Source organism: Mus caroli, chromosome 16, assembly GCF_900094665.2.
Source record: "Mus caroli chromosome 16, CAROLI_EIJ_v1.1, whole genome shotgun sequence".
Taxonomy (NCBI): domain Eukaryota; kingdom Metazoa; phylum Chordata; class Mammalia; order Rodentia; family Muridae; genus Mus; species Mus caroli.
The window spans coordinates 92,514,975-92,528,578 of NC_034585.1; the positions used below are offsets into that span (position 1 = coordinate 92,514,975).

General features: G+C 46.1%; 1 protein-coding gene across 3 annotated transcripts in view; it reads right to left on the bottom strand.

Moving 5' to 3' along the window:
• Nucleotides 1-7,114, bottom strand: part of C2cd2 (C2 calcium dependent domain containing 2) — a 70,007-nt gene extending 62,893 nt beyond the window's left edge. For all 3 annotated transcript variants that reach the window (XM_021185347.2, XM_021185345.2, XM_021185344.2), the window contains exon 1: nucleotides 6,539-7,114. In XM_021185347.2, the coding sequence (XP_021041006.1) occupies nucleotides 6,539-6,799 (261 nt within the window). In that variant the 5' untranslated portion in view covers nucleotides 6,800-7,114. The remainder of the gene's footprint in view (nucleotides 1-6,538) is intronic.
• Nucleotides 7,115-13,604: the final 6,490 nt, after the last annotated feature.

Below are 13,604 nucleotides of genomic sequence, written 5' to 3' on the forward strand. Positions count from 1 at the left end.
AGTGAGGAAAATGGCTGGAGATGTCTCAATTGGTAAAGTGCTTGTGACAACCTTAATTCCAGCCCTACAGGCTAAACAAAACACTCCAATGTACTGACGCTTGCTCGAAATCCCAATAGGGGAGGTTGGACTAGCAGACACAGGAGAATACCAGAGGCTCACAGGCCACGAGTTCCAAGCCAATAAGAGAGCCTATCTCAAAAACAAGGTAGATGGCACCTAAGGGATGTTTTTGTGCACATAAGTACACACACACACACACACACACACACCAGAAGAGAGAAGACTAAGATGAACCCTGCTGTTGAGTTAAAAAGGAGATTATTGATATGCATTCATGGCTTAGAAGTCAAATACTGGTAGACATGAAAATACAGATATTTTCATGACCACACCTATGCTGATGTGCTATTCATGGGAAGGGTCTAGAACACTGAGAGCTGAGCAGTGGTAGGCATAAACAAATTCTGCATCCTCAACTGAAGTTGCTCAGAGAAGTGGCTGGATCCAGGGCCAGAGAAGAAAATACATGTAAAGAATAAAAGAAAAGAAAAGAAACACAAGTGTGGGCTGACAAGAACACAGCTGGCTAGAGAAACACACAGCTGCAATTTTGGCAGCAAAGTAATAGTAATGGTACAGGATCAGAACCCATTGAATAATTTAAAGAACAAACAAACCACAAATCCAAAGTGTTGTATACAACCAGCTAAAATATTCATGGAGGAGTGATTGTTATCTCTCTTAACAGAGTTTCAGTTGATAACATAAAGAAGGAACTAGCAAATCACCATTGAGGAAACTCCACATAGGTAATTGTTGTAGATGAGCCACACAGAGGGACACCAAATTGAGAGCAAAAACATCCAAGAATGCATCTCCCAAGACAAAGTAACTAGAGCCAAATGTGAAGACATAAGGCACAAAACCATCTCACCAAAGAAGCCAGGACCCACTCTCCCAGTAGCAAGTTACACCAATACCATGAGCTCCTCATACTGAACAGTCATGGGTTGCTATTTCTGTATGTACAGTCTCAAACCAACAGCAGGATAAAACACAAATATTCAGCAAAATAACAACACTCTATACTATTAAGGTCACAAACAATAAGACAAAATGAGAAATCATTACAGTCTATGGGAGACTAAGTAGTACTAACTAAGGGTCACTAGAGGCCTGTGAAAACCTTGAGCAATAAGATGTTGTGCAGAGAATGCTACTGAGATTGGGAAATGCTTTGTTTTCTTATTAAAGGGATTGTAATAAGTTAACGGCTTGTAGTGTTACAATGTTAATTTCACTATGTTTTTAGTTGTAGCTACATTGTGCTCAGGTTACCCTCTTGACTTCTACAGTGTTAATTTTATTGAGTGCTTGGTTATAGTTACACACTGTACCTAGGTGAGCCCATTGCTCTACCTGAATTTCTCCAGTTGTAAGTTATAGCAACCCTGTCCCAACAGTCATTCTGTTCTAAGAATTGTGTGATAGTTATGAGATGCTGGGTGAGGAACACTCAATTACTCTTCCAACTTTCCTGCAAACCCAAAAGCAAATCAGTTTTCAAAGGAGAAATTTCAAAAGAACAGTCCATCTTACTTACTCATGGTATACCAGGCTCTGTTCATAGCCTCATACAGGTTCATAACATCTGTATGAACTCCCTTCTGCAAACATACAGAGAGATCAGACTTGTCCAAGACCACACAGCTAGTGAGTACAGAGTTGGGAATCAAACTCCAGCCATGGCTCTCACAGATCTTTCCCATGGTTAAAGAACTCTTTTCCCTCTTCAAACACTAGAAGTGGTTTGGAGTTAGCTTTGGCTGATTTTGGTTGGTGTGGATAAGGCACCCCACTCTTTCCTGAATTCCTGTTGGGAGCATGGCTGAATTCAAAGAAGAGCTCCATTGGCACTTTGGGTTTCACACTACTGATCTACCGTCACCGGCCACCTTCCTTTCATGTTTCTTTTCTTCAGAATGCTAAAACAGAGCACAGTAAGCAGGCTGCTGTTTTGGGGGCTTGTTGGCTCCCAAGTCTGAGGCTTGCATTCAGATGCCATGGTGTACGTGACATTGTCTTCTCCTTCTACAAGGCCTGTCTTTTAACCCACTCATACACAGGGCTTGTTTCCAGTCACTTCTGAGCTGGGCATAAAATCCACCTCTGTGTGGAGAGACCCAAGTTCTGCCTCAACTCACAATGCAGAGAGCAAATGATGGCACAAGTGACCAAGAAGGAAACAAGTACAGGCTGCCGGATGTGTGGTTGGGGCTGCATCCTTACAGAATGGAAGAAGTCAAGAAATTAAATGAGAAAGGAGACACATAGTACTACAAGGAACTTTGGGATGCCCAGCGGAAAGGTCGTTGTACTGGGAATAGCCCTGAGTATATAAGCTATAAAAAGGGAGACTGGGGTGTAAGGGGCATGGTAGAGTTCACAGAGTTGCCCCAGACCCATTTTAAATCTCAGTGGGGTGGGGGCAACAAACTGATCCAGGGCCCTTACTTGAGTGGCTGTCAAGAGTCTCACTACCAGTCTTTCTGTGCACAGCTTCTGCCATTGGTTTTTGTAAGTCCAGCTTGAAAACCACTAAATGATGGCAAGACACTGCAGTTACTGGCCACTATTTACATGCAAGCTTCCGAAGCTGAGAATTCAGTGCTATTCAGACATGTTCTAAGTTCACACTGACTCCCCATTCTCCAAAGACTATAAATTGCCCAACAGTCTCACTCAATTATTTTAGAATATTCCTATGAGGGAATCCTGAATTGAAGGATTATAGAAATGAGCAGGTCTAAGAATCTTCCTAATCTAGGACCACTGATAGTTGAGGGCAGAGAGGAAACACTAGAGAAACCCATGACAACAGCACCTGAACATGGGCTCTGAGACTGATGTTTTCTCAAGAGCAACAGGGCAGAAGGGATGACCTGAAGCCACAGGCTGGCGTCCCAAGCCAGGGCTTTGGAAACAGCAATCTTGGGTAATCTTGGATGGTGTAGGAGTATGGGCCATCACTAATGTAACTGATTATTACCACAAGCCAAAGTATTCAGGTGACTACAGGTCAATCATGGGGTAACCCTGAGCAGCTATCTTCAGATAACACAATACTTTTTGGGTTCTCTGGCTCTCTGTTACAGAAATATGGCCCCAACAATAAACATAAATTTTTGTAAAGACAAACTTGGTGAAGAAATGAGACTTAATGTTAAAACTGTCAACTATAGGCATTGCTGGGGACAGCAGATCTCTGGTTGATAGATGGCAAGAGACAGGTATGTACAGTGGCTTCTCTCCCAAGGGGAAGAAAGTATCTCCTGTTCGCTAACCTTCAGCTAAGCCAAGCCCTTCTTGTGAATGTGGCACCGTGATAGAGAAGCATGCAAGGGTAATTCCTACTCACTGGAAGATTACTCACCAGATGCCAGATCTATGATGGCTTCCCTTCTTTCCCATCTAACTAATCACCCTATAAACTACTTATGGAGTGATAGTTGGAATCTGGGTTGGAGTTCACACAGCTACACTTATAAGAGCACAAAGAATCCACCTTGAGTCACTTCTTAGTCCTTGGATCACAGGGATTCAGTTATATCACACAGGCCCTCTTCATGAGACCTTATTCAGAAGAAACACTTGAGGCTCAGGATGAATTTGCTTCCCACAGGACATGGCTGTAGCTTATTTGGGACCACAAAGAAGCCAGATCTTGAGCTCTCCGTTCTCAAGCTCTTGAGAGAGAAGGGCTTGAGCAAAAAGTTTGAGTTTCCATTGTAAAACAACTAAGATGGCTTAATGAGTAAAGTGCTTGCTGTGTAAGGATGAGGATCTAAGTTAGATTCTCAGAACTTAGGGAACTAAATTAGGTATGAAGCAGCAGCATGCTTGTAATTCCAGCACTGTGAAGGCTGTGGAGGTTGTAGAGGCAGAAACAGGTGGATTCTTGGAGCTTGCTGGTCAGCCAGCCTAACCAAATCAATAAGCTCTAAGCCAATCAGAAACCTTGTCTCAAAATACAAAGTGAATAGTGTCCTTGAGGTTGTCTTCTGGTCTCTAGATGTACACACATTACATGTGCACCTGCATACACATCACACACACAAATACAAACCTAGCATAAAATCTGGAATGGGACAGGTTACTGTTTCCACTGGGTAGAAAAGTTCCCTCTTCATGGAAGATGATGGATCTGATTGAACATTACTAGTGTCTCTCCATTCGACTCCACCAGTGACAGATCAAGTATTGGTTGACTCCCAAGTATTAGTTCCCTACCTGGCTGGGGCAAAGAGATTTCAGGACAGAGTCAGGCAAGTGACCTCTAAGCTATTGCTGTCTGTGCCTAGAGCAGTCTGGGAATGTCAGTCTAATCAGGGATTAGTGGCATTCGAAGTGGGGGGAGGGCAGGGAGAAACTCCAGCAGGTGTGGCCGCTGGTGTCAGGCTCTCACTAGTATAAATGCCTGCATCAGTTCCCCACGTGCCACTACTGTAACAACAGCCACACCCTAAGACAGGGGTAGAGAGGTAAGTGACTGAGTTCCTATCTACAAGCAAAACCCTCCATTTGAATACAATCAGGCAGCATTCTCAGGTATCAGGCATCAGTCAGTCAACTAGAACAGAACTGTACTAAGGGATAGATAGCCAATACCAATTTCTGTGCAAATTTGCCCCTGTAAAGTTACTTTGAGTTTAAACCCAATATGGTACTGGCACTTTCAAACAGGAGCTCTCTAGAAATAAATGTCTGAATTTGTCAAAGAGCAGAGAACAGACATGACCATGCAAACAAGCCAGTGTCTTTTCTGCCAACCCCAACCCCATGCCACCCCTAACCACAAAGACCAGAGTGACAGATAAGGGGATTTCACCTGCCACTAATTCTATGGGAATTCACTTGCCCAACTGAGACCAGTGCTAAGGAAGGGGCTTCCTCTTCTTTCTAGTCAACCCTCCAGGCACAAGAAGCCCTGGGAGCATGTCTAGAGTGATCCTATCTTAGGAAGTCAACCAAGAAATGGCAGGAAATAAAACATCCAAAATTCACAGAAGGGAGGGGCACTGACTCTAGGCCACCAGTGTCTACCTCCTACAGATCATTAACCAGCACACTTGCAACCACCCTACTGAGAGAGAGAGACTGGCATCAGCTCAGGCAACACTGTGTTCTCTGTACTGAAGCCAGGCTTTTAACACCAGATCAAATGACAGTCAGTGACAGCAACTTCATGGTGGGGTCATGTTTACTCCTACATATGAGGACACATGGCTTGAGTACTGACCCTGGGTAGAGGTCCAGCTCTGATGACTGCGCACCTATTCTAAGTGTCAAGGCAGATGTCAACTGATCTTGTAGTCTTTGCATCCAAAAAAGTCTCTTTCCAAGAGTCCAGAGCAAAGTCTCTTGTACTGTTGGATTTGTGCTAACTCATACTTAAAGCATTTTTCTTTTTTTGTTTGTTTGGGTGTTTGAGTTTTTTGGTTTTTTGTTTTTGTTTTTGTTTTTTTTGTTTGTTTGTTTTTTTTTTTTTTCCACTCAATGGCTACATGTGCCAAGACCATGGCACAAAGATTAGGCTCAGGGCCTAGTGGAATAGTCTGAAAGTGGATAGGTTCATCGTGACAATGACTGAACATTATAGTATTCACTGTGTTCTAGGCTGGCAGTGTGGGGCTTCTCTGCTGGGCTGTACAGCAGGTACAGGCAGAGGCCTGTGTACCTGAAGTTGAGGGACAGCTGCAACGCTGACAGGTGCCAGCTCTGTCCCACCAGCCTAATTCCCCTGTGGAATGCCTCCAAATTGTAGACGCCAGGAACTTGTCCTTACACTAACATCTCTTAAAAGTAAAAATAAGTGTGCAAGCAATTAACAATGAAAGAAACAACCACAGGAGTATGAGACATAGAGCAGGGTAATAAGCCCAAGGTGTGAGGTCAGCACATTTGGGTTCTCATCTTGGCTCTGACACCAAAGACTACTTTAACCTTCCAGGCCTCAGTTTCCTCAGATGGATGATGATGAAGAAGATGATGATGATGATGATGACATGCTAATCTGGAAATGACATAAGCATTTACAGTCCCCAGGGCTATAGCTGAGAAGCAGCGAGATCTCGATAAATGGTCACTATTCTATGTGCTCAGAAATGCAAGCCTTTTAGAATTTAGAAGCTTTAGGCAGAGAACAAGATTCTAAATGAAAGCACATTTGGATCACAGTTATCCATTTATCGGGTTCAAAACCAGTAGGTGTCCACCCGGAATCCTCTAGGGACCAGCTGGGTGGTTCTCCCACAGAAAGCCCCCACGGAGCTTAAGATGTTTGCTGTGTGAAACAGTCAGTCACTTTGTTAACTCCCCACCTCAGGTGCTTCACTCTCCCTGGTTCTAACTTCAAAGAATGCCTCCCCTCGGTAGGCTCTGGGTGGCGAGTCTGGGACTGTGGCGGCCTCCCAGGAACAGGGCTCTTTCTGATGCCCCTCTCACCTTCAAACACCACGCCCTCCTAGGAACTCACCCCTCTCTTTTCGGCCTCATAGTTCAGGGCGGTCACCCAAGCCGCCTGCCACTGGTTCCCCCAGCTATCTCGTGTCAGTATCCAGGAAAGGAGTGTGTCCGACTCCCGGCGCCTTAGCTCATCCGGCTCCGCCCGCCGCCGGGGCGGGGGTCGCGCCTTGGCCAGCGCCCACTGCGCCAAGTACAGGCCCACGGTGCCCAGGGCCGCGACGAAGAGCGACACCAGGAAGAGCCACTGCACCTCGCTGAGCCACGAGCCCATGCTGACGGCGCATACCCAGCGAGCGCGCCCCGACTTCCCCCAGCAGCCGTGGCCGCAGGGCGCGCGGAGCTGGCGGGTGGCGACTCAGGACATCCGCCGGGACGCCTGGGCACAGGGTCCGGGGCCTGGGAGGCCAAGGCAGCGGGGAGGGCGGCGAGGACCGGTAAGCGCACCAAATTGAGCGCTGCGCGACTGGGAGCCGAACGCGGGACAGAGGAAGCTGCTCCCCACGCGCGTTGGGAAGTGCAAGGCAAAGGCTCTTCTTCCCAGCTTGCCGCCCCGGTTGTCCCGCCCGTGGCCAGCAGTAACCGCAGGAGGCCGGGCCTGGGGGCGGAGCAGGAGCCGAGTCTCCTTTTACAGCTCCGCCTCCTTAAAGGCCCCGAGGGCCCTCACAGCGGCGGTAAGGGCGCAAGTCCTCTCCTGCCACTACCTTGAGTGGTGGGTGAGAAGGTGTCGTGGTGCCTCGTTTGGCGCTTTAGATCCAAAAGGTTACTGCCAGGCGCCTTGGCTGGGAACTGTGCGCTGGCGCGTGGGTGGGATGCCCAGATAAAGCGAGAATTCCAAGAATTTCCCCACTGCCAGGACTAGGGTTTTGCAAGGCTAGCCATAGCAGCCTGTAGCTGTCACCCTAAAGTAGGCTGATGGTCTCTGCAATATGGGGATGATGCCTGTCCTATTTCAAGATCCAGGGACGTGCTTGTCAAACCCAGGCCATAGTTCAGGATGTGCATGGATCATTGACTTTGGAGTGTGTGTGTGTAAGTGTACATGTGTGGTATGGTGGGAGGTGAATTTGGTATGGTGTATGTGGTGGTGAGATTTGTATATGCAAAGTACCCGTTTTTTGTGTTTTGTGCATTTGTGACAGCTTTCTGCATGCTCATCTTGAGAAGTTTCAGAAAGTTGTCAGAAACATGGTTCAGCTATGTTTTCTGCAGCTGCATCAGTGGAACTGGACTTCAAGTTGGGGTAGGTGGACCTAACATTCTGCCTTCTCCTAGTATGTTGGAGCAAAAGACTGGCTACATCAGGGGAGATATGAGCCTAGAATCAGTGTCCCTACCACATTTATCTTTGAGGAGAAACGTGGGGTGGCAGTTGGACAGAGGGACTTTGTGGAAACAGAATGGAATCAGTTCAAGGCTGCTAGGATTGAGCTTGAACCTCTCCTAGCTAGGATATGGGATAAAAACTCCCTAACCCTAATCCTGTCTTGAAAAACCAAAAACAAGCAAAAGAACAAACAAACAAGCAAAAAAAAAACAAACAAATAAGCAAACAACAACAAAACAACCCTAACCATGTCTTTCAAGTTACCATAGGATGATGAACCCTAACAGGCATAGTACACTGGCTGGAGGCTCAGACTTACTCCCCTTTCCCTCTTTATATCTGGTATTTTAGCAGAAACAAAGAAAATCTGTTCTCATTGAAAGAAAATGCTGTTTATTTTCTAACCTAAAGCTAAATCTATTCAGCTGGATGATGTGGGTCTTACCAGACACCTGGTAGACTACCACGTCTACCTGTGTCCAAATCCACCTGTGTTCCTATGTGTATGTTGGCTGCTACTATGTGGGTGGTGACAAGGAGCTCATCTATCCTGTGTGACTGGTACAACCAGTCTCATTCTTCCACGGACATGTCTCAGGGGCTGCTTACCCAACTGGATTGTAACAAACTGCAAATTAACCACCATCCTTCATCTGGAATGTGTCATATTTCTATATGTGTCTACAAAGAGATTGTTGACATGTAGACATGGAGAGTGTCAATATTTGCTTCTAGAAGCAAACTAAGGGGAAATAAAGAATGACCCTGGCTTATGGGACAATGCAAGTGGTCAAAACATGCTTGCAGCCATAGTAGAAACTCCTCGTAAGTTCATGAAGAGATCAGGCCCCTCTAGTTTCTGCTTCTAGTGGAAGACCCATTGGTCCTGGGCTTGTCAGGTGTTTGTTTCCCCATTGTGATATTCCTTGTTTCCCATCAGCTCCTGTTTCTTTCCCCACAGCCATCTTTGACCTGGGGAGCAGACTATAGTTCTCCTGTTAGGGTGCCTACTCTCACTTCAGTGGGTTTTATGGGTCTAAGTCTCAGTCACATTTGGCTGTGGCCATTTGTTGAGTTTAATCTCTCTCTCCCTCTGTCCCTCTCTCCCTCTCTCTCTCCCTTTCTCTCTCTCTCCCTCTCTCTCTCTCCCTCTCCCTCTCTCTTGTTTGTATGTGTGTTTGTAAGTACACATGTCCGTGTGTGTTTCAAGTGCATGCACCCATGTACAAGCAGCAAAGGCTGGAGAAGGACATAAGGTATCCCATTCCACTTTCAGCCTTGCTCTCTTAAGACAGTATTTTTTTTCTTTTTCTTTTTCTTTTTCTTTTCTTTTTTTTTTTTTTTTTTTTTTTTTTTTCTCTCATATATTATATCCCGTCAGCAGTTTCCCCTCCTTCCATTCTTCCCAGTCCCACAAGTTCTGTGCCACCATTACCCCAGCACATCTTATNTTTTTTTTTTTTTTTTTTTTTTTTTTTTTTTTTTTTTTTTTTTTTTTTTTTGCTTCTATTCTCTCATATATTATATCCCGTCAGCAGTTTCCCCTCCTTCCATTCTTCCCAGTCCCACAAGTTCTGTGCCACCATTACCCCAGCACATCTTATAGGCAGGACAGATTGTAAGTCAAAGGTTTTGTGGCTGGGTAGATTTCCCAGTGTTACTGCTACAATCCTTGCCTGGTTACAGAAGATGGCTAGTTCAGGCTCTGTATTCCCCATTGGGTCACTCTCAGATTACAGGGAGTTTCCACTGCAGTACATTGTCCCTTAAATGCCCCCTTAATTCCAGTTTTCTCTCCCAGTACTCTCTCTCTCCTTCCCTCCCATCCCAGCCTGATCTCTCCTGTTCTGATCCCCACCTGCTCCCAGTCTCTCCACAAAATCTGCCCATTTTCCCTTCCCAGGAAGAACCAGGCATGTGTCATCCCCACTCCACCAGCCCTCTTGAGCCCTCCTTGCTACTTAGACTATCTGGGTCTGTGAGTTGTAACATGATTATTGGCTCACACCTTTTATCCCAGCACTTGAGAGGCAGAGACAGGTGGATCTGAGACCAGGGTCAGCATGGTCTACAGAGACAGAATCTCTTTACTCATCCTAGAGCTAGGCTGATAACCAGCAAGCCCCAGAAGTCTTCTATTTCTGCCCACTCCCCACCAATACTGGGTCACTGTGGGTGAAGGCATGCAGCCACATCTGGCTTTTTACATGGATTCAAAGAGATTTAAACTCAGGTCCTGCATATAGCAAGGGCTCTTATCTACTGATCCATCTCCCTAGTCAGGTTTAACCACTCTTCAATACAAAATGTTGTGACTTTGGGTTCCTATGAGTAGGCAGGGTAGTGATCTGTACATGAAGGAGGAGCCTAGTTATGTTGGCTGCTGCCCCTGGCTGGGTCCACGCTCCCCTGTGGTAGTTGGTGGGTGATAAAACATCTCCTAGCTGCTTAGCCTGTGCCTCAAACATTTTCCATCAATCCACAGAAGCCTTCTAAAGGCATCACTCTGAACATGGACAAGATCTTCCTGCAGTAGAGGGCTGGATATCATGGCAGAGTGGAGAAAAGAAAAGCACATGACCCATGTTCTAAATTCCCCTCCAGCCCCAGTGCCTGAAGCAAAAGTCCCACTGCTCCTATTTTCATCTCAGACATTTTTCTGAAGTGCTTGACCTCCAGTCAAGAGTCGCATGTTGGATGTTCTATGCTGACTCACCCTGTCTTAGCGCAATTCTCTTATCTGTACATCAAGATTAGACATACTTTACCATCTTAACAACCAAGCCCAAAAGATATGAAAATGCTATATTTTCAGAAATTAATAAACATATCTAGTGTTTTAAGTTTTGCATCTTATACAGTTGTTCTCATTCATATGGGAAATTATTTATTACTGTTGAACAGATACTTGGGGTGGGGGGCTGGTTCTTAGACAGTCTTGTATAATCCAGGCCGATCTTTAACTTGGCATATAGTCTGAGGTAATTTTAAACTCCTGATTCTTTTGCTTCTATATTCCAAGTGCTAGGATTTTTGATGTATTCCACCATGCCCAACTTTATGTGATATTAGGCATGGAACCTTGGTCTTAATGCATGTTAGGAAAGCACTCTACCAACTGAGCTACATCCCCAGCTCATTGTGAAAGGTTTATAAACATACTTCCAAAGAATTGGGACTTGTAGGGCAGCAGGCATTGGGGAATAAAGGGAGTGGGAGAAAACCCTCGACCCACCACAGTTCCAGTGTTCTGGGCAGGTGGACTTGGGATTTCCACGCAGCATGTGTGGGTGTCTGGCTGTGGGAAGCCACAGCCCTCAGAGGGTGGACAAGGGGCAGTCCAAGGTCTCTGGGCCTCACGGAGGCCAGAGATAACAGGTAAGAACTGAGAACCAAGTAGAGGTACGGTGGGCAGCTTGGTCATCCACGGAGCCTAAGGGAAGAGAGGGCAGGGAGAGAGGGGACACTGGGTGGTTCCCACGAGGGCTAGAGTCCTTGGTCTGGTCCATGGCTGGAGCACAGGTAGGCCTTCTGGTGGGAGGTTAGACACGCTCTTTAGGGGAAAACCTATTCTATCATTCAAGCACAGCAGGCCTTGGTGAACAGAGGCAGTGTATGGTTTTAGAGCTTTATTGTAGAAAGACAGAGAGAAAGAGAGGAGGTAAAAGAAAGAGAGAGGCCGGCCATGGCCACATGGAGAAAGTGGGGAAGGGAGGGGGAAAAGGAGAGCTAGAGATGAGAGTAAGAAAGGTGAGAGCTTGCCGGGTGTGGTGGCGCACGCCTTTAATCCCAGCACTCGGGAGGCAGAGGCAGGCGGATTTCTGAGTTCGAGGCCAGCCTGGTCTACAAAGTGNTTTCTGAGTTCGAGGCCAGCCTGGTCTACAAAGTGAGTGCCAGACCAAAAAAAAAAAAAAAAAAAGGTGAGAGTTTAAGAGAGATAAGAGGCGGCACCAACCAACCCCTTTTATAGTGGGTTGGGCTACCTTGCTGTTGCCAGGTGACTGTGGGGAAGCATACCTGGCTATAGTCCAGCAATTATGGGGGTGGAGTCTAGCCAGAGTGCCAGGAACTTGAGACATTGTGTGACATATAGTCACAGGATATGGAGTAGCTCTGTGGTGTCAGGCACCTGTCTCTGGGAATGTGGCTCACTGTTCCATTCCTTGTAGCGTTTTCTACTGGGTCTCTGGAGCAAGCCTCGCTCAACCAAAAATAGGCTGCTTTTCAAGGTCCCACAGGGACTTTTGTTAAATTTCCAATAAATTACCTTAAATATCTGAGAAAAGGGAAAGGGTGTTCCAGAAACTCTCCAGTTTGTCTCTTCTCCTGGAAATGGCTGCTGTGCCTAGTACCATGGCAGATAGCAGTTTGTGGAGAGGGGACTAAGATGGTTACCTCCCAGGCCAGTTAAACCAGCAGGATCCATACACTGTTGCCTCTCAGCTGACTTTGTGGTATAAGACTCATGGTTATGTTGGGAGAGTGAGCAGAGTGTGGAAAGACATTTGGCCTAGTATCCTGGCTCCATCTATTTCCGGCCAATTTCCTGACATGCCTGTAGAGCCCAGGCAAGGAGCCGATGAACCAGACAAGGTACACACTTGTGCACACACACACACACACACCCCACATGTGCATGTGTACATTCACCTTCCTATCAGAATTAGCCCCAAGAGAAAGCATGCTTCCTCTTTCATCATGTCACTATCTGGGCTTGTAGCCGGGTCCTTTTTCCTGTTGTTTTGATTGTGCATAGCAACAGTCACCAGAACTTTCAATAATAATAATAATAAGAAGAAAGTGCAGCCTCTATGGGTAGAGAGCAACCAGCCAGCTCCTTTGAGTATAGTCAACAACAGAAACAGCAATATTGTGAAGCAGGGCCACTTCTAACAGAGATAACACTCCAACTCCTAAGGATACACCAGCTATGTGAAACACCTGGTCAAAGCCATGTACTGAGCCTCAGCTGCCATCAGATTCTGCCCAGGGCTTTATGAACCCACTTCCTGCTCATGGCAACACTGGAAGGAAAACAATATCTCACTTTTTAAATGAAGTTTAGTTCAGAGAGGAATATGAATTAAAGCTACAAGAAAATGACTGAACCGCCTCAGGTTCTTTATGACCAAACCCAACTTCCTATCCTCCTTTATAAAGACAGAAGCAAGCAAATTTTATACTTAAAGTTTCAAAGCTGGGAGTAAAAGAGTCCCCTTTTTCCTGAACACAGGCAGAAACTTGCCTAAAGGAAACATGTAGGCTCTTAAACCCGAGAGATTAGTCACTGAGGAACCCACTCAAGGAACAGTACAGCATATCTATAGCTCTCAAGTCCATTGTGGGAACTACTGAGATTACAGTCCTGGCACCTCTGTGGAAATGGCCAGGCAATCATATGATCATCTTGAGTGGTCAGCATCCTAGCGCAGGTGCCCATCAATCAACAGGATGTGCCTTCAGACACCACCCAGGTGACTTCTGTTGATGAGCCTGAGTCACAGAAACACTATGGTGTTGTCAGCGTCTGAGAAGGGCTACCTGCCCTAGGCAGACTGAGGAATCACCCATGCATGATTCTGTCCAAGCTGAACATATAGAGGAATGTGCCTGGGTGGCAGTCAGCTTCTAGCAGGTAGTTTGAGTAAACTTCCCACAGGATTTCCCAGAAGTAATTGCTTGTGTGATTGGGTGGGTTCACTCTTTGGAGCAAAAAGCAGGAATCCAACTAGCTGAGATAATTCTCCAAAAC